General features: G+C 42.5%; 1 protein-coding gene across 6 annotated transcripts in view; it reads right to left on the bottom strand.

Moving 5' to 3' along the window:
• Window positions 1–11,344, bottom strand: part of CPEB1 (cytoplasmic polyadenylation element binding protein 1) — an 80,758-nt gene extending 69,414 nt beyond the window's left edge. For 4 of the 6 annotated variants that reach the window (XM_072982253.2, XM_072982252.2, XM_072982249.2 and 1 more), the window contains exons 1-2: window positions 11,190–11,320; window positions 6,530–6,707 (exon numbers count right to left, since the gene is read on the bottom strand). In XM_072982253.2, coding sequence (XP_072838354.1) covers window positions 6,530–6,707; window positions 11,190–11,207 — 196 coding nt within the window. In that variant the 5' untranslated portion in view covers window positions 11,208–11,320. Of the gene's footprint in view, window positions 1–6,529; window positions 6,708–11,189 lie in introns of all 6 variants that reach the window. The other 2 variants (XM_072982248.2, XM_072982250.2) reach the window with 2 other exon arrangements.
• Window positions 11,345–21,888: the final 10,544 nt, after the last annotated feature.

Below are 21,888 nucleotides of genomic sequence, written 5' to 3' on the forward strand. Positions count from 1 at the left end.
TAGGAATGCATTGCAATGCATTCCTATGGGAACCTCGCAAGACAAATGAATTATTTTCGTCTTGCGAAGCATCGGTCTTGTGCGGGGGGGGGGGGCGTCTTGTGAAGCACGGCCATAGAAGCCGTCTTGCGAGGCACCACAGAGATCGCAAAAAACATTCGCCTTGCGGGTTTTTCGTCTCACAAGGCGTTCAACTTGCAAGGCACTACTATATTCCACATTTGCTTCAAGAAAAAAAAAAGCAAAGTCCATTTGGAAAGAATGGATCTATTTTTAAATAATTTTAAAACAGCTTAGAGAAAAAGAGAAAAGGTACAAGTAGTCAAATGGTAACAAAAATATACAAAAACCCACAGATAGAAGTTTAAATAACTAATTGATAACTATCAATAACTCCATCAACCTAACATTATCAAGTTAATTAATACCTGCTGCAGGACCCTAAACTATTGTGAACTGCATTTGGTTTGAGTTAGCTAATACAGTAAGACCCTCATATCTATGTTCCAAGCCCCCCGATGCTGAAACCCACAAACAATTGCAAACGCTACATATAATGTGGTAAAAGAAAAAACATCTAGAAAAATTTATTTTCACTGTGTATTACCAGAACTGGCCACTTGAGGGAGGCAGCGACCATGCCATGCATTCTTCAACAGGAAAACATAGCATGGTCTCTGATTCTCTCTAGTGGCCAGTTCTGGTAAATACATCTTGAAAATATATATTTCTAGGTTTTTTTCTTTCAATATTTTGAATATTTTTCAGATCACAGGTACATAAAAGCGTGGATACCAATCCTGCAGATACAGGGGTCCTACTGTATGCTCAATTGCTGTCACACAATGAATCTGGCTGAAGATGAGTCCCTGTTCCAGGTCCAGTCTTTGCCTGATGAACAGCCAGTGTACAGTGGACCCTCTACTTAAGGAATTAATCCGTATTGGAATGGTGGCTGCAAGCCAAAAAGTCTGTAAGTCGAATCTCCATTGACCTACAATGCACTGAAAACCGATTAATCCCATAACCAGTGGTTTTTATTCTATTTTTATTCCATTTTGGTTTTTTTCTGGTCTGTAAGTCGATTCTCTGGCTGCAAGTCGAATCTAAATTTTGCAGCCAGAGAAGTCTGTAACTCGAAAAGTCTGTAAGTCGAGAGTCCACTGTATATGAGAAAAGGATCCTTTCTGTCACACCAAGATAATGCACACAATAGCAAAAAAAAAAAAAAAAAAAAGCAGACCTGGTGCCTACTTTTGTGTGCTTTTTTCAGAGGCAGATGATGACGTGTGGAGCAAGAGTTTCCAAAGTCCACGTTTCCAGATTTTCTGAGTAGCTAGGACTACAGAATCCTCTGCCATGTCCTCAGGCTTCTCTGTCCCCCCCCCCCCCCCGACACGGCTCCTGACAGCTACTGGGGAAAAACTGTAGTGTCCCCAGAAAGCACATGGTTGTCAACTTCTCCTGTAAGGCAAAATCTGACTAGGTTTAGTACTGACTGAGCAATTAAGAACTACCAAACCATACAAAAGACATGGGGCTGGCCACGATGAGCAAGTACCGTATTTGCCAGCGTACAAGATGACTGGGTGTATAAGACGACCTCCCAACATTTCCACTCAAAATATTGAGTGGACGGCTCTGCTGCAGCAGCTGCCCAGGGCTCTGCCCAGGCCTGCCCTGGAAGTTCATGGCCGGCGATGAGGAGGGGAAGCTACCGGGTAGGCGGTGGAGGAGGGGAAGCAGCTCTCTGGAGGTGCGTGGGCGAGCGGGCAGCTGGCTCAGTGGCGAGAAGGGTGAGAAGGAGGGGAAGCAGCTGGGTGAGCGGCGACAAAGGAGGAGGAGGAAGAGGGGAAGCAGCTATCCGGTGGCGGGCGGTCGAACGGGCAGCTGGCTCAGCGGCGCGGGGCGGCGGGCAGCCCGGCGGCAGGCTCTGGCCACTCAGGCATGGCCGGCTCTGCTTCCCTCCCTCTGCCTGCCTGCCCAGCAGCCCCACGTCACTCACTCAACGGCAGCAGCTTGTTTCTGGCCCAACTGAAGTTCACCCGGCATATAAGACAACCCCCCCCCACTTGGAGGCATGTTTTGGGGGCCAAAAAAGTCATCTTATACGCCGGCATATACGGTACTACCACAGTTAAACAAACCCTCTTTTACACTAGTTACTTTAAGAAATACCTTCTAAATGCTGACTACTGCTGCTATTCTACTTAAAAGAAAAACAGATGTCTCACACACATTTGGTGTAATTTCCACCAGTAACACCGATTACAACACATCCAGATGCACACAGGCTTTTCAGTACGAGTATAGAGCTGCAGAACCAGAGGTTGAGAGTTTGATTCCTCACTGCGCCTCCTGCAAGTAGAGCCAGCCTGCGTAGCCTCAGGCAAACTGCATGGCCCGAGGGTGCCCCCAGAAGAAGGGAATTGGAAACCACTTCTGAGTGTTCTCTATCTGGAAAACTCTGAAAGGGGTCTGAATTGACTTGATGGCATATCATAATTATTATTGAAATGAAACTGCAGATGCTACACATCTGTCTCAAACTGAATCTGCATTTTGTCTTGCCAGCAGTCTGTACTCAGAAGAACCAGGTACCCCATCTGGCCCAAATTTCTAGATTATCTGTCTCCTCCCCACTATTAAATTGTATATTAGCCCTGAGTCTGTCTAGCAAACTCAAAAGCTCATCTTATTTTTGACTTCCAAGTGATTCAGTACAGATATTACTCAATCTAGAATTGTGAATATTTGTCAGTCTTGAGGTTTATGTTTTTTTCTACTACTAGAACAAGTTTTGGTTGTATTACTCCTAAAAAAATCTTGAACACAGCCACGATTCAACCTTGTATGCTTCCAATATACAGTGGTAGGGAACTTTGAAGTGGGAAGGTGACACAACTGACATGATACGTAGGGATCTAAAGATTCTGGCCCAGACTTTCGCAGCAAACCTCTCCTCCCTTGATAGCCACAACGCTCAAGTCACTGACTGAAAACCTGTTACTCTAACTTAGGGCGCGTATGGCTGACAACCTCATTGGCTGTAGTGTTTCTTTAGAAATTAAGGTTCTGAGGCTCCAACTGGGACCATTCTTCTTGTGGAACAGCTGTTAGTAGGCCACAGAAAGAGGTGGTCTTTAACTTCCACAAGTGACTGCTGCCAGTAAAATCATACTGATATAGCAGTGATTTTTCAGAAATTAAAGACACCCGCTCCATGGCCCACAACGGCTTCCCCACAACAAAGGGGTTCTCACCAAAACCTTCAGGACTCTTGGGGAGAAGAATCAGAAATTTCCTGCCATGCATTCCTAAACAATCTGAGGTGGCACTATCTGCAATGTTGCATCAGGCAGAAAAATATTTCAGGTTAGTCTTCGCACTAGAGGAAAGTACTGTATTTAAAATTTCACTTCACTAAGGAGTTTCTGCTAGCAAGATTGACATGTTGAGGCTAGCATATCGGAGCAAAAAAACCCAAACTAGATATACATACACCAAATGCTTTCCCTTCAAAACGAACATTGGGACAACTGGCAAAGGATAAGCCATTTAGAGGCTGAATCTTTTTAGACAGCCATCGTGTCTGCCTGAATGGACTGTAAAGGCCTGAATGCAAGAACAAACTAGAACAACAGGCTTTAAAAATGTATCAGGGAATTTTTTAAAAATGAGTCTACTTTTAAAAAAATATTAGAAGAAATCACATAGAACATAGGTTCTAACCTCTGGTCCACAAACCCCCACACAGGGGCTGCAATGTCCTCACAGGGGGGTCCACAAAGGCTTAAACAAATGTTTCTGCAGTTAAAACAGAAACAAAAGGAAACACAGAACAAAATCTTAATACTGTACAGTGGTGCCTCGCTTAACGAGCGCACCGTTTGACGAATCCGCATAGCGATGCGTTTTTTGCTATCGCTAATGCGATCGCATTGCGATGATTCCAACGGGCGAAAATCGCATTGCGATGATCGGTAAGCATTTCGCTTACTGATCTTCACATTGCGATGTTCTAAAAACAGCTGATCGGCGGTTCCAAAATGGCCACCGGAATAAAATGGCCGCCTGCAGCGTTTTTGCACTCTGCCCTCGCTTACCGAGGCGGCGAAAATGGCGGCTGGATGGGGAATCTTTGCTTACCAGTGAGTTTTCGCCCCATAGGAACACATTAAACAGAGTTTAATGCGTTCCTATGGGGTTTTACATTCCGTATAGCAATTTTTTCCGGATAGCGACGTTAATCCTGGAATGGATTAATGTCGCTATGCGGGGCACCACTGTATCCTTTGCTTGTTTGTGTAAAATTTGGCTATTCTAACCTATCGCCTCCATTAAAAACAAACAAAAGTAAAAATTGGTTATGGAAATAACTGTTGATAGCAAATAACTGTTTGACACTGAGTGGCTGAGATAGCACGTGACATTTCCTGCTACTACACAGACAGTCTGAGGCCATGGAAAGAGAGAGTTGGAGTCAGTCAGCGTGCATGAGTGTTTGGGTGGACTCCGTGATCATGTTTCTTTTTCGACTGCTGCTAATGAAACCGTTATTGTTGGGTAAAGTGACTTTTCAATATTACTGTAGTTCATTTTGTAACAATACATTTTGGTTGAGCCACAGAATGGATTGCTGGCTGAATCTTTAACGCAAAAGAACTGATGCTGTTGATGAGGGTGCATCCTGTTCAAAGCAAAATGAAGTTTCTTCCAGTCATCTTAAAAAGTGTCACATTATAGCAAGGAATATCTGTCAATGAGACCCTTCATGAGAAACGTTAAATAAATATTTGATGCGCTTCAGGGTATTAAATCTTGGTGGTCCACAGCAACAAAAATATATGTACAGTAAAGGTAAAAAAAAGCTTAAGAACCACTGACTTAGAATGCAAAAAAGCAAGTCATTATGGTGCAAAGCTCCTTTCTGCAGCCTGATGACCTCTACATGTGTTGGAGTGCAACTCCTATAATGACACCGACAGCATATTTCAGAAGCCAGTTTGTTTCTGAAACAAGCTGGCTTCCTGAACCATAAGCCTGTAGTTAACTTGTTTACACTACTTAGTTAAAATTAATCAGTTGGTACACGCTCAAACAACATAGCAAGCTGCAGATAACCTATAGAATATTAAACTATGGTTCAGAATTACATCTGAATGACCCATTGGTTTTTCAGAACAGATTGGGAGCTAACATGCTGGAATGTGTGAAATGTCTGATTCGAAAACCTCTTCAGCTAACTGTGTGGGATACAGCAGCCAACATTATAGCCTGACATAACAGATTGTTGCAAGCATGAAGCCAACCCCATGAACCCTGGAGAAATCTCAGGTGTTAGGTATGTGCAGGCTTCCTAAGTAACAGCAGGACACAGAAACAAAACTATAGTTTTTGATTACTATAACAAGCAATTTCTGTAATGGCATTTCACAGCTTTAAACAGCTGGCCTACCTCGCTCTGTCCCATGCAGTCTTGCAGGCAAGACCCATGCATATCTAGAAAGAAAAATCCCCTTAGCAATTAACCTGTAAACTTACAGGGAAGCCACTATCCCTCTCCAAAAAGCCATCACAATATGGGCAGAACACTGGGTTGTAACAGCCTACAGTAGCTGTTGTTGCTGCTGCTGCAGCAGCTCAGCCTCTCTTGTCCCAAAACCACTGTTTTCAGATCACAGACTGGATATTTGCATAAGCATTGACATCAACAGGACCAGATGGTATTCCCTCAGTATCTGAAGATCAAATTATACCACTAAGCTAGTTGATGCTGGACTATGGCAGAGAAGACACATTTGGCAAGAGGTTGCTTGAACAGAACCTATTAAGTGTTTCAATTTATGAAGGAAGATTCAGCTCTTACGACAGTCCTCCTACTGCTAAGTCATCCTCTCAAATATGCAGAGCACCTTTTTAAGATTTGGATTTTATGTTCTGAATTTAATCTTTACTCTCCTGGTCTGTGGAGGCAACTCAGAGGCAGAGACTTTTAAAGATAGGTCCTATCAGCAGTTCCTGGCTCCTTCTGCTTTTATGCCCATCCTATTTTCAGTTTAGTACAGAGGGGTTTAACTTTTCATCCTTGAACTAGCAAATGTGACCTCTTTCCCCACAGAAAAGATCAAACTAATGTACTGAAGAATTTGAAGGTAACCTACTGTAAGAATGTTGTTTTCATCCTAAATTCATAACACCTCCCACAGATTACATTTTGCAACCCACTTAGCAGCTTCAATGCAGAAAAGACTGCTCTCAATAAAATTAATCAGAACATTACCTGGAAGTTACGTCATGGCAACTAGACTTATTTCTTGTTAGGTTGAAGCGTTTCACTACTCATCCAAGTAGATTCTGAAGGCTGAAGAAGCTGCTTGGATGAGTAGTGAAACGTTTCAACCTAACGAGAAACAGGTCTAATTGCCATGACTCAACGTCCAGACTCTGGTCTTTAATATTAAAAATGAACCCTGCCCCAAGTAATCTAAAATGTTCAGTGCTTTAAAAAAAAAACTCATTTAGTCACCTGATAGTAACTCTCTCCTTTCTTTTGTAATGGGTGTCGCACAGACTCCACTGAAGTCAAGGGAGTTGTCTAGCATGGCGTTTATTCGACGGAAAATATCTGCATTGCTGCACGTGGTCAGAGCCGGAACGTCAGAGTGGTCCCAGCAATCTTTTGTGGTCTTTCCAATACCTTCCTTCTGGGAAGAAAAAGGCCAACATTAGCAATGCAGTAGGAAAGTTAAGCTGTAACAGCCGTCCTGAGCTGTCGGGAGAGAAAGCAGGATATAAATAGATTAAACAATAGTGAAAACAACTTATGCACAATTTCAAAGCAATATCATTTTTCACAAATGATTCCAGCATCTTCTCTACATCACCAATCTTACTTGGAACTTTATCCACTAAGGACATGTGTACAATTTCCAAATCTTGACAAGTGTGTGATGACTGGGGTAAGATAAGCTGACAAATGCAAAAAAATATAAATAAATAAAATAAAAAAAAGCTGCAGACTAAAATTACGCAAAGCCAGGATGCCATATAGCTTTATATTTGAATGCTACTAGAATCCCTTCTAAAAACTGATGACTCTTGAGATGATATATAGCTGACTCTCTAAGACGTTTTGCAGTGATGAGAATACTTACAAAAGCAGGTACTGTACTCTCAGAATGAAGTTCTACAGCAGATGCACAGGACATCTAGGTTATAACTGGATACATGCACTCCACTGTGACTACTTCCTTATTATCAATAAGCAATGTCATCATCATAGCACATTCCTAACAGCATCTGTGTTATCCATGGAAGCTCACACTAAAATAAAGCTGCTAAGGCTTTAAAGTGCACAAATATCTTTCTTTTTTGTTTTTCTCCCCTTCCTCTTTTATTTTACCAACAAGGCAAGGCAAGTCCAAGAAGCTTGAGCAAGCAGTAAAACAACTGAATATGCTGCAGGTAATTTCACATGAGGCAGCTAAAGCCCACTGCTGTTCTCCTCTCTCCATTGTGACATTCCAGGTCATGAAATGCCAACGAGGACAGACTAAATCATTTGTTCTATCCAGCAATGGTCTTGTTCCCACATAAAACACAAGTCAGGACTCCGGCCTTACTACTCAGCATGTTGGTGCATGCAAGTATCTGCTCTAATCATCCCTTCCTGTGAACAGGTAAAGCTAATGAACAAATTATGATTTATAGTGACTTATTAGTACACCCCAAATAAACTAGGATTTGTTATAAGAGGGTAAGCAAATGGGCCATATGCATGCTGTTTCCTCACAATATCACCTTACCCTCATGCACAAACACAGCCAACTAGCTAACTGGCTTCCTTACAAAAAGCCTTCACAGGAGCAGGAGAATCTTTGGCCCTCTATTTTTGGACTACAACTCCCATATTTATTTGCCATTCTAGGCCTTATAAGCTGAACACTCTGGAGTGTCAGACGTTCTCTCTCCCAGTGTTTTCTAAAATCCTCCTCTAAGTGGAAGATGCTGAACTTCCCCTACAGCAGCACTACTAAGATGACAAATCGTCAAGTCTCATATAAGAACAAGATTTAATTTCAGTGTCAATAATTTTAGATCGTTTGAGCAAGGGTAGCAATGTTAGTCTGTGTGGACGAGCCTACTTCCTCAAACCTTATCCACAAAATCTCACATTACAATATAGCACAGTTAGTCTTCAAGCTACCACGTTTTTAATTTTTATTTTGTTCCCCCCTCCCCAATATAATTTTAGATAATTGCAGAAGCCAGGAGAAAATGTTTAGTTTGGAAATACAGCACCCAAGGTGATCTAAGGGCTGCTTCAAAACAAGAAGCAATTTTAAAACCTTGAAGGTTTTAACCGTTGGCTTCCTCAGGTTTCTGGTTTGTATTAAGTAAAAACATGAAGCCTAACAGCAAGATAGCATATGGCTGGTGTTAACAAATTTTATTCTTAGCTCAATCACAGAGCATTCTGCATATTCTACAAATAGACGGGACAGTCAAGGTATGAGGGAAGGAAAGGAATACAGACACTGCTGTATCAAGGTACACAATTCCCTATGTGAATTCAAGCTGAAGTTCTAGTTCACCAAACCTAGCAGGAAAGAGAGTGGAGGCTGGGAGCATCCATAAAAATAAATTCCTGCCTGCAAGAATTTCAGAATTATCTCATCTCAGGCTTCATCGTTGCAGGTGGGTACCGTGAAGAAACCTGGAAAACGACCACCAAAACCAGGCCTTCTGGGTGATGGCCACAACGTTGTGGAACTCACTGCTCACAAAGCACCCTCCCTTCTGGCCTTCATGAAGCTGGTTAAAATGGAGCTATACAAAGAGGCATTCAAGACCATATTCACTGTTTGATCCTCTCCCTGACCCATCCTAAATAAAGTTCAGTATTGATTTAACTGGTGCCATCTAGGGGGTTATATTATGGTATATGTGTTCATCTATTTTACACTTAGATTTATATTGTACTTGATGTTACGTGTTCAATTTTTGTAAACCACCTAGAGTAGTGGCTTGCCACTACATAGGTGATACTTAAATATAATAAAATTAATACAATTATTTTTAACTAATTCAGGCATTTCTGCTAAAAATGGGAGAGAGGAATCTTCTTAACTACCACAAGTGAACAGTTTCATGAAGCACTCTTTGCAAACCTTCTGAATATTTTAAGTACAAGAACAGAATTCTACACCACACTGAAGAATAATATTTTATGGAGTACCTTTAACTCTTGCAGTTTAAAAGACCACACCTGCTCTATAACACACTGACTTACAATCTAAGTATATTCTACAAAGGTATAATATACCAACTTCAACACCAGAATCTGCACCACATTTTTAGCTGCAAGCTTCATATAAACTAGCCTCCTAGTCTATTGAAAGCTAGTGTCCCCAAAAAACAGTACCATCCACTTCAGCATGACAATACGGTTAGAAATCAGGAGTGATGGAAGTCAGTGTACTAAATAGTTTTCCACACACAGCTGTACTCAAAAGGGCAGCAGTGCAGAATTCATGCTAAGAATTGCAGTTCCAATAGTAGTAATAGTAGTAATAGTAATAGTAGTAGTAGTAGTAGTAGTAGTAGTAGTAGTAATAATAATAAAATAATAATAATAATAATAATAATAATAATAATAATAATAATAATAATAATAATAATAATAATAATAATAATAATAATAATAATAATAATAAAAAAACAAATACCAAGTTCAGGGATAAAGAAAAGGCTGCAAGTGGGAAGCTGCCTGCTTCAGATTCACAGGTCAAACTTTCTTCTTAGGACTGCAATTGCTAGAACATCTTAACCAACACAGGTTTATTTGGGGAGCTGTTTACTGAAAACAGAAATGTGGGCATGTTGTGGAATAACACAATTCTTCCTCTGCTAGTGTACAAGGTATTTTATTTTTCAGATGATTTGTAAGTTGGGGGGGGTTATTTCCAAAGCTGGTGTAATACGCCACAGAAAGAAAAAAACTACAGGATAAAATTTGGTATGTGGGCTAAAGAACCAACCATTAGAATCACTCCTGGAAGAAGTGCAGGAGATTTAAAACATGCCAAGTGATGGGCACAGGAGTCGCCCCTGCCTGAATGCAATTCGCAGCATTCCAGGATTTCTGGTCCTATCCCTCTCTGAGAACTGCTTTCACCCGGGCTGTGCCCAACTGGCAGCAAATTTACAGTTTAACCTGAAGGTAACAAGAAACCAATCTTCAGGAAAATATACTTTCTCTACCCTCCAGGTGGGGAAAAAACTGGCTCAAAAATAGAAGTCATCCTATAGCAACAGAGTTTTTAATCACACCTGAGCTTTAAATAGGCCGAAAACCACTGAGCGCCTCTTTTTTTATTTTTGCTAGTGCTAATCCCGTTTCTTTAAAGTGGTTTAGATATCATTTAAAAAGGGGGGGGGGGGACTGGAGAAGAACAAGGATCACAAAAACGAGGCGGGGAGTAAACAAAACCGAAACTCAAGCGATGGGGAGGGGTTGTGTCTTTACGACAATACTTGGGAACGAGAGAGATTCCCTTCTGCAGGTCGGACAGAAAAACAGCCCCTTTCTTCCCCCCCCCCCCGTTCTGAAAAAAAAGAATAATGAAGAGAGTTAGGTGAAAACTGTAGGTTTTTCTTTAGAAAGTAAACTTCCGTGCGGGAAAACGCGCGGGGGGGGCAGGTTGCCGGGACAGCATCCAAAGGCCCCCCCCGCCCGCTTCAGGGCCGGCACCTGCCGGGACCGAAAAGAACGTGAAAGAAGACCCTAAGGCCCGGATCGTGACCCAACGCTTGGAAAGGGGTGGAGGTCTCCCGGCTGGGTCCCAAACGCCGCACCTTCGCGCCCCGCCCGGGAAAGGAAGCAGTCCCACGCGCGGGGCACGAGGAGGAGGAGGCGGCGGCGCAGGCAGGCAGGCAGGCGGGCCCGCCCTCGCCCCCTTCCGAGGCGGGAGAGGCAGAGGCGGCGGCGGGGCAGGCTCTCCACCGCCGGGCGTTCGACCCCCCGGTCTCCCCCGGCTCGCCCACTCCACACGGGCCTCGTCCTGGCTTCCTTCCCCAGCCCGCACAACACGTCTCCTCGGGCGGGCTGGCTGGCTGGCACGTCGTCGTCGTCCCCGCCGCCTTCTCCTTCTCCCCTCTCTCTCTCTCCAGCCTCCTCCACTCACCGGAGCTTGGAAAGCCATGGCCAGCCAATCGTCCGGAAAACCCCGCAGGCGGGCTGGGCGCGGGAGATTTATACCTGCGCACACCCGCACGCGGCTTTCGCCTTCCCTCCTTTCCCAGGACGGCGGCGGGGTGGGGGGGGAAGGCGGTCCCTCAAAGGGCCAACACGAGCCTCGCGCGGAGACGCGCAGGTGCCTTTGGAGGAGGCGGGCCGGCGGGGAGGGGGCGGCAGGCCTGGCGCCACGGCCCGTGTCTGGAGGCGCTCTCTGTGGCGAGGAGCTGGGGGGGGGGAGGTCTCGCTGTGAACACGAGTGCCCCAAAACCACAAAACGTGAGGGGTGAGGTGGGGGGGTGGCTCCCGCCTGGAGGGCTCCTCAAAGTACCAACGCACAAAGTCAATTAAAATTAAAAGTATTCAAGACTCCCCAAAACGCACCACGAGTGGTTATTTCTTTGGGGGGGGGGATCAAATGTGTTTGAACAGAGCGAGGCTGTGTGGGGGAAGGGAATAAAGTGTGGAGGGGGGGTCCAAAGCGGAGGGAACCTGGCCTGAAATCCCCATTTGGAGATGGAGCCCCCGGGGGTGGGGTGCGGTGGGGGGGCCGCCAAGGATAACGCTTCTCTTCACACGTCGCTCTCACTTCGAAAACCTTGGCGGACTCGACGTGGGAAGCGACTGGAAGGCCTTCAGGAGCATATGTTTATCGGACCGGGCTCTCTCTTCTGTGAAGCGGTTTAAAAATATATATATTATTTCTCATAACCGTTATATATATATAAAACGCAGCACATCCCAAAGTCTAAACCTACAGGGAGTTCCACTGAATGCAATGATATTTATTTCGTATTAAGTGTGCATAGATTTGCGCTGTGCTTCTTTAGGTGAAGCGGTTGCAATCGGTTATGAGGAAATAATAAAATGTAAATTACTGCGTTTTATCGAAATTGCAATGTTGGAGCACAAATATAAACGGGCGGCGCAAGATTGTAAACGTGTGGTATATGTATTGTAAGCAGTTCTCAGACCATTGCTGACTGAAAAGCAGGGGTAAACACTTATTTTATTAGGGTCTTTTAAATTGCACACACTTTGGAGAAAAGAGAAGGGAAATAATATAATATGGAAATGTGCAAGACGTATAAGCTGAATGTGCATCCGAAAAATATTTTTTTTGGAATTGGGATCGACACAAGTCTCAGCATTACCGAAGTCATAAGATGTTCTGGCCGTTGAGTGGCGGGTGGTGTATTTCCACCTTTTAACTGGGTAGAAAGTCTCCTTCAGTTCCCAGGGCTTTTTTTTTTCTCAAGCAAGTCTGCTGCAACTGAAGCTTCTTAAGACGCCACATAACCTTTTTGTTGTCTTTTCAGCAGCAGATCCCTCTGAGGCTGCAATCCTGCATCCAGTAATCTGGCAATGAGCTCTGCCTTCTGAGTTAGACCTGTTTAGATCTATCAGGCTATGAAACGCATCGAAAATTGGGAAGCAGCAATTAGCTCTGGCTTAAGTGCATCTTGAAGTATTGATTTTGATCAGATTTTCTTGCATCATTGTGGTGTTAATATTTCATTTACAATTTATTTCACTCGTATTTATCCATAAATGTTGGAAAACAGCAGGGAACAATTGCAATAACTTTAACTTTTAACCTGATCCCAAGACAGTTATCCACATTAGCTATGTAGCGCCAGCCTCAGAGGCCAGAAGTTCTGAACTGGTAGCTAAATCTAAGCAAGGACTTCTCCACAAATATTTTGGTGAAGATTGTTATAATCAGGGTGCTAGTGCAGGAAGACCTAGCATGTACAATATTTGTAAATCTCAGCAGGTTTAGAATCCCATTATCACAGTGTAGCAAATAGTCAAACTGATGACTTTTATTATTTGATTTATTTGACTATTATGGAGTGGTGTGTAAAATAAACAAATAAAATAATCCTCTTGTCTTACACCTACCCGCATACATCAGCATTCATTACCACTTCTCTGCCAGTATGCCCCTGCAAGTCCAAAGCAGAGTAAACCATTCACTGCCATATAGGAAAGTGTTGGCTTTAATATTCAACAACTGATCCAAAGGGTGTAACTGCGGCTAGAAAGAGGATATTGGCCACTGTGCAGAGCTTTGAGACATGTTGTCGTAAGCCTAACCTTTTAAGTCATCCCAAGCAACGTAGTTGTATTTATTTGTTTTATTTTGAATTGACCGTAGGGGTAGCCAGAACAGGGGAAGGAAAGGCTACATCAGCTTCCTGCACCAAGGTGTCCTCCATTGGCTGTTTTGTATAAGAATAATGGGATTTGTCAACCAACATACCTGGAAAGTAGTTGATGGAGGAAGGCAGGTCTATAGTACGTTGTGCAAAAATTAGAGTTGGAGGGAGGGAATCAGATATAATCCAGAATAATAGGGGAAGGAATTACAACTGGGTATGTTATGTAGGTTCACTAAATTATGAAGATCTTGTCTTTTTTGTCTATAGTAAAGTGAATAATCAGAGTGAATATTTCAGTTTTTGTTTTCTACATGAAAATAACATTTCAAATTGACAACTAAAACTGAGATGCTTATTATCTGAACCCTAATATCGGGGCAGTGTTAAGCATTTTATACTATTTTATTCATACTATTGTACAGTACTGCAGAATTATCTGTCATGAAATCAAGAAGAAACAACTAATAACCAAGTGTTGAATGCTACAGCCTCCTTAGTAGCCACCCAAATAACATCTTCCAGGGCATGCTGGCATCTTGGAACTCACATTCAATCAAGCTTTCTATGACATGTCATTTCTCCCCCCCCCCCCCCGCAACCTATGTTTGAGTTTTTGGCTGGGCTTGAACATGTTTATGAGCAATCTGGTGAGAATAGCCAGATTACTCATAAACATGTTTGAACTTGCTTATGGGTTCAAATGTAGGTTGCAGAGAAAATGTTAAATGTCATAGAAATTCTCCCCCTAGTGATAAGCCTAAAACCAAGAGAGAAAACAAGAAAACACGTGACCAAACCAAGAACTATTAGAAATTCACTCACTAGGCTTATTATCTCCTTATCCAGGTGCCCAGGCCAGCAAAAGGTTCATTGCTCAAATAAATGATACTATTTCTCACTTCCTTAGCTTGAAACCATTGATTGGGTTTTTACACCAATCTAACACAGCTGATGTGAATCTTGTGGTGAATGGCCACAAAGTAGAAAGCCAGAATTGGCTATTGTGGATCAGTGCCTATGTTGACTTCTTAACTTGCAGCAGTTAACTAAGATTTGCACTTACTGTGTTGCACTGATGTAAAAGGCCAATTGATTTTGGTCTTTACATTTCTTTTTATTCACAGGACTTCTGAGATCAAAGCTGCTTAGCAATGGCAGCTTTGCTCACTAGCAATCTGCAAGACTTTTGAGACTTGAAAATACCGTATCCCTCATTTAAGAGATCGGAGTTTATAGCTAGCACAGAGCAGTAGTCTAAAAAAATGGAAAGGAGACATGAGGTGTAATGTCTGATCATGCAAGGCCCTCCATTTGGGGAAATGTCCTAAGCATCCTCCCAGACCCAGGCCTTCACTACGAGCAACACCTTGGCTGTCAGAGCTGATACAGACTCAGACACAATGGAACAGTGCCTGTTTATTTTCATATCAGGCAAAATCCAAATAAAACAAAAGAAGGCAAAAATGTGGCATCTTCAAGACAAACTACGTATTATATTTTAATGTGAGCTTTCGCATACAAGTCCACTTCGTGAGATGTATAGAAATGAAATACCAGTTTCACAGGTAGAACATTCTAAATATTCATCGGCCTGTGAAGCTGATATTTCATCTATTGTTTCGTTTGCCTGATGAAGTGGACTTGTCCACGAATGCTCACGTTCAAATATAAAAAGTTTGTCTTTAAGGTGCCATTTTTTGGTCTTGTTTTGTTCCTTTGGATTTTGCCTGATGTACTTGAACCAACTAACACAGCTACCTCTTCTAACACTACTATGTTTTCATAGTCACTGCTAAGGTTAACCATCCTGCGATTCAGAATCTGGAGGCCTGCCTGGCCCATCAAGAAGCGGCAGAGTCCAAGGGCCTGGAGGACTTATATGGGCTTGATTGTCTTCCAAGAACTTCAGGTTTCTCGTGTTGGAAGCAGAGAGAGAGTTATGCTGGGCACGCTCACACAAAACCCAGGTCTTGTGGCCTTGTATGCCTGTGCACACCTGCATCCACATGTGCACACATTTTTTGGATAAAAATTCTGGTTGATAGAAGGAATTGCTATCTGCGCTGCAGTACTAGTACCCTGAAGTTGTTTTTAGCAGCATGGCAGGACAAACTGGAGAATAGGAACCTAACCGGATGGACTGGAAAACTCTACCTACTTCCTGTCACAAGGAAGAAGACCCAGACGCAGAGACTTAGGGAGCCTTAATATTTGACAGTGGTCCTACTCGCTAAGCACCAGCAATATATAAAAAATATATTATTTTATTGTATTGTATCATTTTTTGTAAGCCGCCCTGAGTAGACTTTGTCTAGAGGGGCGGGGTATAAGTCTAAATAAAGTAAAGTAAAGCTCCCGGACCCTTTCTGAAACCATCATCTGTCCTATTTTAGCTTTACCTTTGCAAGATTAAAGGTTTTGCATAGAATCTTCAGTTCTGTGTCCTTTAGCAAATTTTCATGTTCATTTATTGCACCTCTGGGAGGGAAATAACGTGGTCTACATGCAGTGTGTGGTCCCATGCAAATTTCTGCAACACCTAGAAATGCCCATTGCTCCAATATTTGTGGGAGCAGGGGAAGAATCCACCCACCCACCCAAAAAAAAGCACTCTAGGAGGTGCACAAGTGTCTGGAAGAAGGCCTGGAGCAAAGCTTTAGCAACTTCCCCCTCCCCTTATAAAACAAAAGCAGTGACCTGATCCCTTCTAGTTGCATCAGGAGGGATGGGGGCCTCCTACAGTGAACCCAAGGTGGGTGGAAAACATCCTCCAGGCCCTCTGAAGTCCCCACCGCCACCGCCAATATATACCAAAAGTACTATCAGGTGCTGAGCTAAGATAGCTATGTAACCATAATGAGGCTACTAGAAAAAAGGGAGGAAAAAGAGGCATCAATATGGGCATAGGAACATTGAGAGGAGGCAAAACAGGCCATTTAGGACTAAACATCTTCTCGGAATGCATAACATCCAGAGTATCAGTGGTGGGCTGTGAATAAAATGGAGTGTCCTGCATGTCTTTAAACAGGCGTAGCTGGTTGGCACAGTGCGCAAGAACACTCCAAACTGCAACAATTTGTTGTAGGCCATGCTTCATATTAACTGCTATTATTATTTTCCATCGTAAAAATGCAAGACCGCTGACAAAGGGAATATAAAATGTTGGTGGATCAACTCATCCTGATAGACAGGGCTTCACCCTCTCCTTTGTGTGGAGCAGCTGACAGCTGAGACCTGGATCTTCCCAAGAGGAGAGAGGCTGGGTCGCCCTTGTGCCAGGCAGGCCAATGGAAAGGAGTAAATCTCTCTCACTCACACACATATACTGTTACACCAGAAGACACACAGCTTGAGTAACGGATAAGCACAAATGATTTAAAGCCCCAAAGGACAGGTGCCTAGAGGTACAGTGGAACCTCTACTTAAGAACTTAATCCGTTTTGGAATGGTGTTCTTAAGTTGAAACGTTCTTAAGTTGAAGCAAAATTTCCCATAGGAATGGACTGAAAACCAATTAATCCGTTCTGGCTGGTTTTTTTGTTATGTAGAGGTGCGTTCGTACATTGAAGCATTAGTTCCCATAGGAACTAATGCAAAGCTGGTTAATACGTACTCTACCACTAGGGGGAGAATTTTTTTTAAATCTAAGATGACCTAAGGTTAAAAAAAGAGCAGGAAAGGTTTTTTTTTCCTGTTCTTATCTTGGATTTCTGTTCTCAAGTAGAAGCAAAATTTAGCAAATGGAGCTGTTCTTAAGTTGGATTGTTCTTAAGTAGGGACGTTCTTAAGTAGAGACCCCACTGTACACCACAGCTTGCTACAACCCTCCTTGTGTCTCTTTCTCAAGGGCATGATCAGTGCTGTGATGGCAGTCTGGCCAGCAGCCACAGACTTTCAAACACACCTTGGCAACCAACACCTCCTCTCGCTTGGCCCTCCTGCTGTTCCCAAACTTCTCAGGAGGCCTTCAGCTCTTACAAAATCACATTATGATTTTTTTGACACATTCCCTCTCCTAAACAAGTTGCAAAGAATGGTTAGCAGGTGTCTCGCTGGCTTCCCCGGTTTCAGTTGGTGTGTGGTCTGAAGCCACATGCTTTTCAGGATTGGAATGCCTGGACATGCTATTATTAACTTTGATTATTATGAGCAATCATTTCATTTGCATGATCTTCACTATTAGGGATTCAGAGCAAAATTGGCACACTTAATTGCATAGATAGTTGGAGGGTTGCAGTTAACATCCAGTCTCAATATGTTTGCCTATATTAGTTCATACATCTTGCAGTTTATAAGGAGTGTGTATCACTATCAGGTTCCACCTGATTCACCCAGGAAAAAGGCAAAGAGGTTTTGGATTTTTGCAGTCCACCTTCTGTTCTCTTTATATTCATATTCGGGCTTGCTCTGTGCTAGAACGCAGCCCTATCTTTAAATCACTTGTCCCAAATTTTTATTGTTAAATTCCTCAAAATGCCACATTCCCACTTCTACACTTTATTTCAGAAATTAGGATGGCCCAAGCTGTATGTATCTATCAAGTTTCTAATTAGAAGTATGATTCTGGAGTATCAGGATTAAAGTACAGTTTAGAAATTTTAGTGAAGGGAAGGGGAACACTTAATTGTAAATTCCACTGAAAGTCAATAACAAAGAGTATTTATTTCAGTGGCCATGAAAACACAGCTAAAGCATAGGATAAACACAGATCAGACTCATCATCTTCTGGCCCCATTCCCACCCTGCAAAGTCTCTTCTCCACATTTTCCCATCGCCCCCTTTAAATGGTGAGTTAACAAAATCTCTCCTACCCCCTCGGTGTATGGCCCCTTTCCGTTTTTTGCCCTTCTTCTTCCCCCTCCAAGCATGGTCCCCGGACACAGCTCCTTGAGGGTGAATGTCTCATGTTCCAACTTTGAAGGAAAAGAAATATACAGGGCCTTTTCCTCCCCTTTTATTTTGTTTCCAGAAATCAAGGTGCCATGCGTTGTATAAAACACTTCCATTTTCTCCTCGACATAGGAGTTATCTTGCTGGGGATATCCTTATCTCTCGCATTTGGACTGAGAAGTTGGATTTTCAGAATCTCCAAGAACTAGTGCATCTGACCAACTACAAAAGCGTCCCTAAAATAAAATCCCTCTGTGAACCCAATGCCCAAGTATCTTTCTCTGTGTCGCTGCATTTTCATATGAATGCATTTAATTGTTTGAGTGTGACATACTATTTTTCTACCCTGTAATGCTAGCGTTATTTTTTCTAAATTCTAGCATGTATACACAGATTGGCACTGCAATAAAGCTGCCTTATAAACTGAGTTTATCCCCAGCCTGATCGGCTCCATCGCCACGGGCTTGCTGGGGTTTCAGCAGATGTCTTAAAAAACTGTTACTTCATCCTTTTGGAAAAGAGAGATTTTAGGGACTGAAACCGAGACCTTCTGGATCCCCAGCTGGTGCTCTGCCACTGGGGCGGGATCTCCCTTGCAGGTGCACAGAGCTGTGTGATTCCCCCCTCCTCCCCCCCTCTCTTCAGGACCTGAGAGGAGAAAAAATCCTCCCATTTTGGGGGATGCTTCTCCAAATTCAGTTACAGTGCTGTAGCATGACTAGGCAAATTTTGCCCTCGCGGCTTACAGTGTGATGCCAAGTTAGATTAGCTCTTAAAAACAAGCCCCAAGGGGCAAGACAACTTACTTTTTGTTGCTAACCGTCTCCCTCTGTGCCCTCAGAGCGCAGTAAAATGCTTTTAAGATTCCTGGACAATCTGTGTCTGCAAAGTCCTGTCCTTAGTCTCGTTTTGCATTTGGCACCGTGTCCTCCAGTGACTGTCAGGTGATCCACGTACCTAGTTTTTGTAACAGCGATTGGTCTAGCGCTAGAATATCCTTTTTTTATGTAACTTCACTTTCTCCTGAGGAGAATCAAGGTGGAAACGGCGGCCCTATCATTAGGCAGAGTGAACAAGCCCCCTGAGGCAACTGATTTAGGGTTCATGGAAAGTCTGCCGAGTTTTAGGGTCGTATCATAACTCTCTCTCCGATGCCAACATAAGGTGGATCATATGCATCCAATTGTTGAGCATGGGAGGCACCAACATATCTTAGGGAAGGCCTTCTCGGACACCCCTTGTTTTCATGTTTTCCCAGGAAAGGACATGAGAACTGCCTGTAGCAAAAATAAAAAATAAAAAAATAAAAAAAATTAAAAAATTTTTAAAAAAGGAGAAATGCAGGATTTGGATTTCAGTGTACACGCAATGGGACAGCTGGGTATAATCTTTTTAACCCACACAGTTCTTAGAATACAGTATAAAAAAATTAAAAATAATATTGTCTTTGTGAGCTTTTTAAAATATAGGTTGTCAACATTTTACAGTATCACAACAGCATGACCTCCACATTTAATTTGTGGGTCTTTTGTTTATACAGTGGGGTCTTGACTTGAGAACTTAATCCGTATTGGAAGGCGGTTCTCAAGTCAAAAAATCTGTAAGTCAAGTCTCCATTGACCTACAGTGCATTGAAAATCAACTAATCCCGTAACAGGCCGTTTTTGTTCCATTTTGGTTTTTTTCTGGTCTGTAAGTCAAATCTCAGTGTGCAAGTCAAACCTAAATTTTGCGGACAGAGAAGTCTGTAACTCTAAAAGTCTGTAAGTCAAACCGTCTGTAAGTCAAGGGTCCACTGTACTTCAATTGGAAATGTAATTACTTATTGTTAGACTCTTTGAATGCCTTTTTGTGGAAACATGGGATATAAATCAAACAAATAAACATGTATTTTCTGTTACCTTTAGTTGAGGGAAGTGGAGCTGTGTTGCTACTAAATTACAGATATACTGGAATCCTTATTTCCCATTTTTTTCTGTGGGCGCTTAAGTCTATACTGAAGAAGATCCTGCTCTCCCCTCAGAGTCACCAAAGACAATCTGGAAGCACAAGCGTATGTTTGACACACAGAGTCGTTTATGCAGATCTAGGAGTTTGGGAAGAAACTGATGTGCTAAGTCTAGCCGGAGGCAGGAAATGCTAGGATACTAAAGAGAAGTTGTTGTCACTGGGAAGTACAGTAAGTAGAGGTTCAAGGGACCTTGACCATCTGAGGGCCTCACCAGATGAGATCCTGATTCTGTATCTAGAAGCAGTGCACCGTAAATAAGAAAATGTGATCTATTTATTTTAACACAAACCTGTCCCAGTCTGCATTTGGCAGATTAGTTTGCTTTTGTTTTTTAACTGTTCAACTGGGAGGCAGCACAGCTTCAATTGCATGCCTCATATCTTAGGCACCACAACACCAAAAAAAACTTGTATGCCCAGAGGGCTAAAATTGTAAGGGACGGAAATGCAGGATTGCTTCAATGTGTGATGTGAGCCTAAAGACAGTGAGCCTGGACAATGAGTAGATGTTAGAAGGGAGTGTGCTCAGGCTACTTTCCTAAAGGAATAGTAAAAATAGTGATTAAGTCTCATAAAATAATACAGCCATAGAGGTGTACAGCTGGAATGCACTCCATGGATCGAGTCCAGCCCGTAACAATGCAGAAAATCCATATCTAAAACATCTCTGGCCAGTAAATTTTTGTGCATACATAGTAAAATTTCAGAATACCAATCTGTAATTGTTCTAGTTAACCTACATATATAATATATAATGTTTTTATGGTTTTATTGCTTTGAGTAGCTTGATGGCTCTGAAAGGAAAGAAGGAAAAAGAAGGGGGAGGGGGAGAGATTCTTTTCCTGCCTGGAAAAGAGAAGATGGATAAGCTAAACATAATAGCAGCCATCTCCAAATACTGTATTTGAAGTAGTACCAAATAGCAAGCTTGTTTTCTGCTGCTCCACACGTTACGACCTGAACCAGTGAATTTAAACTACAGTAGGATCCCCTATCTGCGGGATCATTATCGACAGATTCACTTCTTCACTGCCTGAAAATATTAAATTAAAAAACTCCAAAATACCACACGTATTTATACATATTTCCACAGTGTATTTATCAGAACTGGACACTAAAGGGAGCAACAGACCATGTATAATGTTTGCTATTTCTTGTCAGCACCCACAGGGTAGTTTGGAATTGATCTCTGGCAGATACCAGGTACAAGAAAGTAGATTGCAGCTAAATATTAGGAAAAAATTCCTGATGATAAAAGCAGTTCAGCAGTGGAATGAACTGGTAGATTTTCCATTTTCTGAAGCCTCTGAATGTCTGCCATCTTTTAGCTGTGGATTTCCTGCATCGACTAGATTGGACTTACTAAATGGCCACTGGGCCTCATTCCAACTCTACAATGCTATGAAGAATACAGTACAAACTTGTGTGGGTGTGTACATACAAACACATACATATTTAGATAAAGGAGTGGGGGGGGGACACACCCAACTATTCCCAATATATATATACTAGGCCTAAGAGGCATTAGCAGACTGCTCATTTCTATGTAGGATTTTGCAGGAAAAAAAACAACATTAAACAGGA

Source organism: Pogona vitticeps, chromosome 12, assembly GCF_051106095.1.
Source record: "Pogona vitticeps strain Pit_001003342236 chromosome 12, PviZW2.1, whole genome shotgun sequence".
Lineage (NCBI taxonomy): Eukaryota > Metazoa > Chordata > Lepidosauria > Squamata > Agamidae > Pogona > Pogona vitticeps.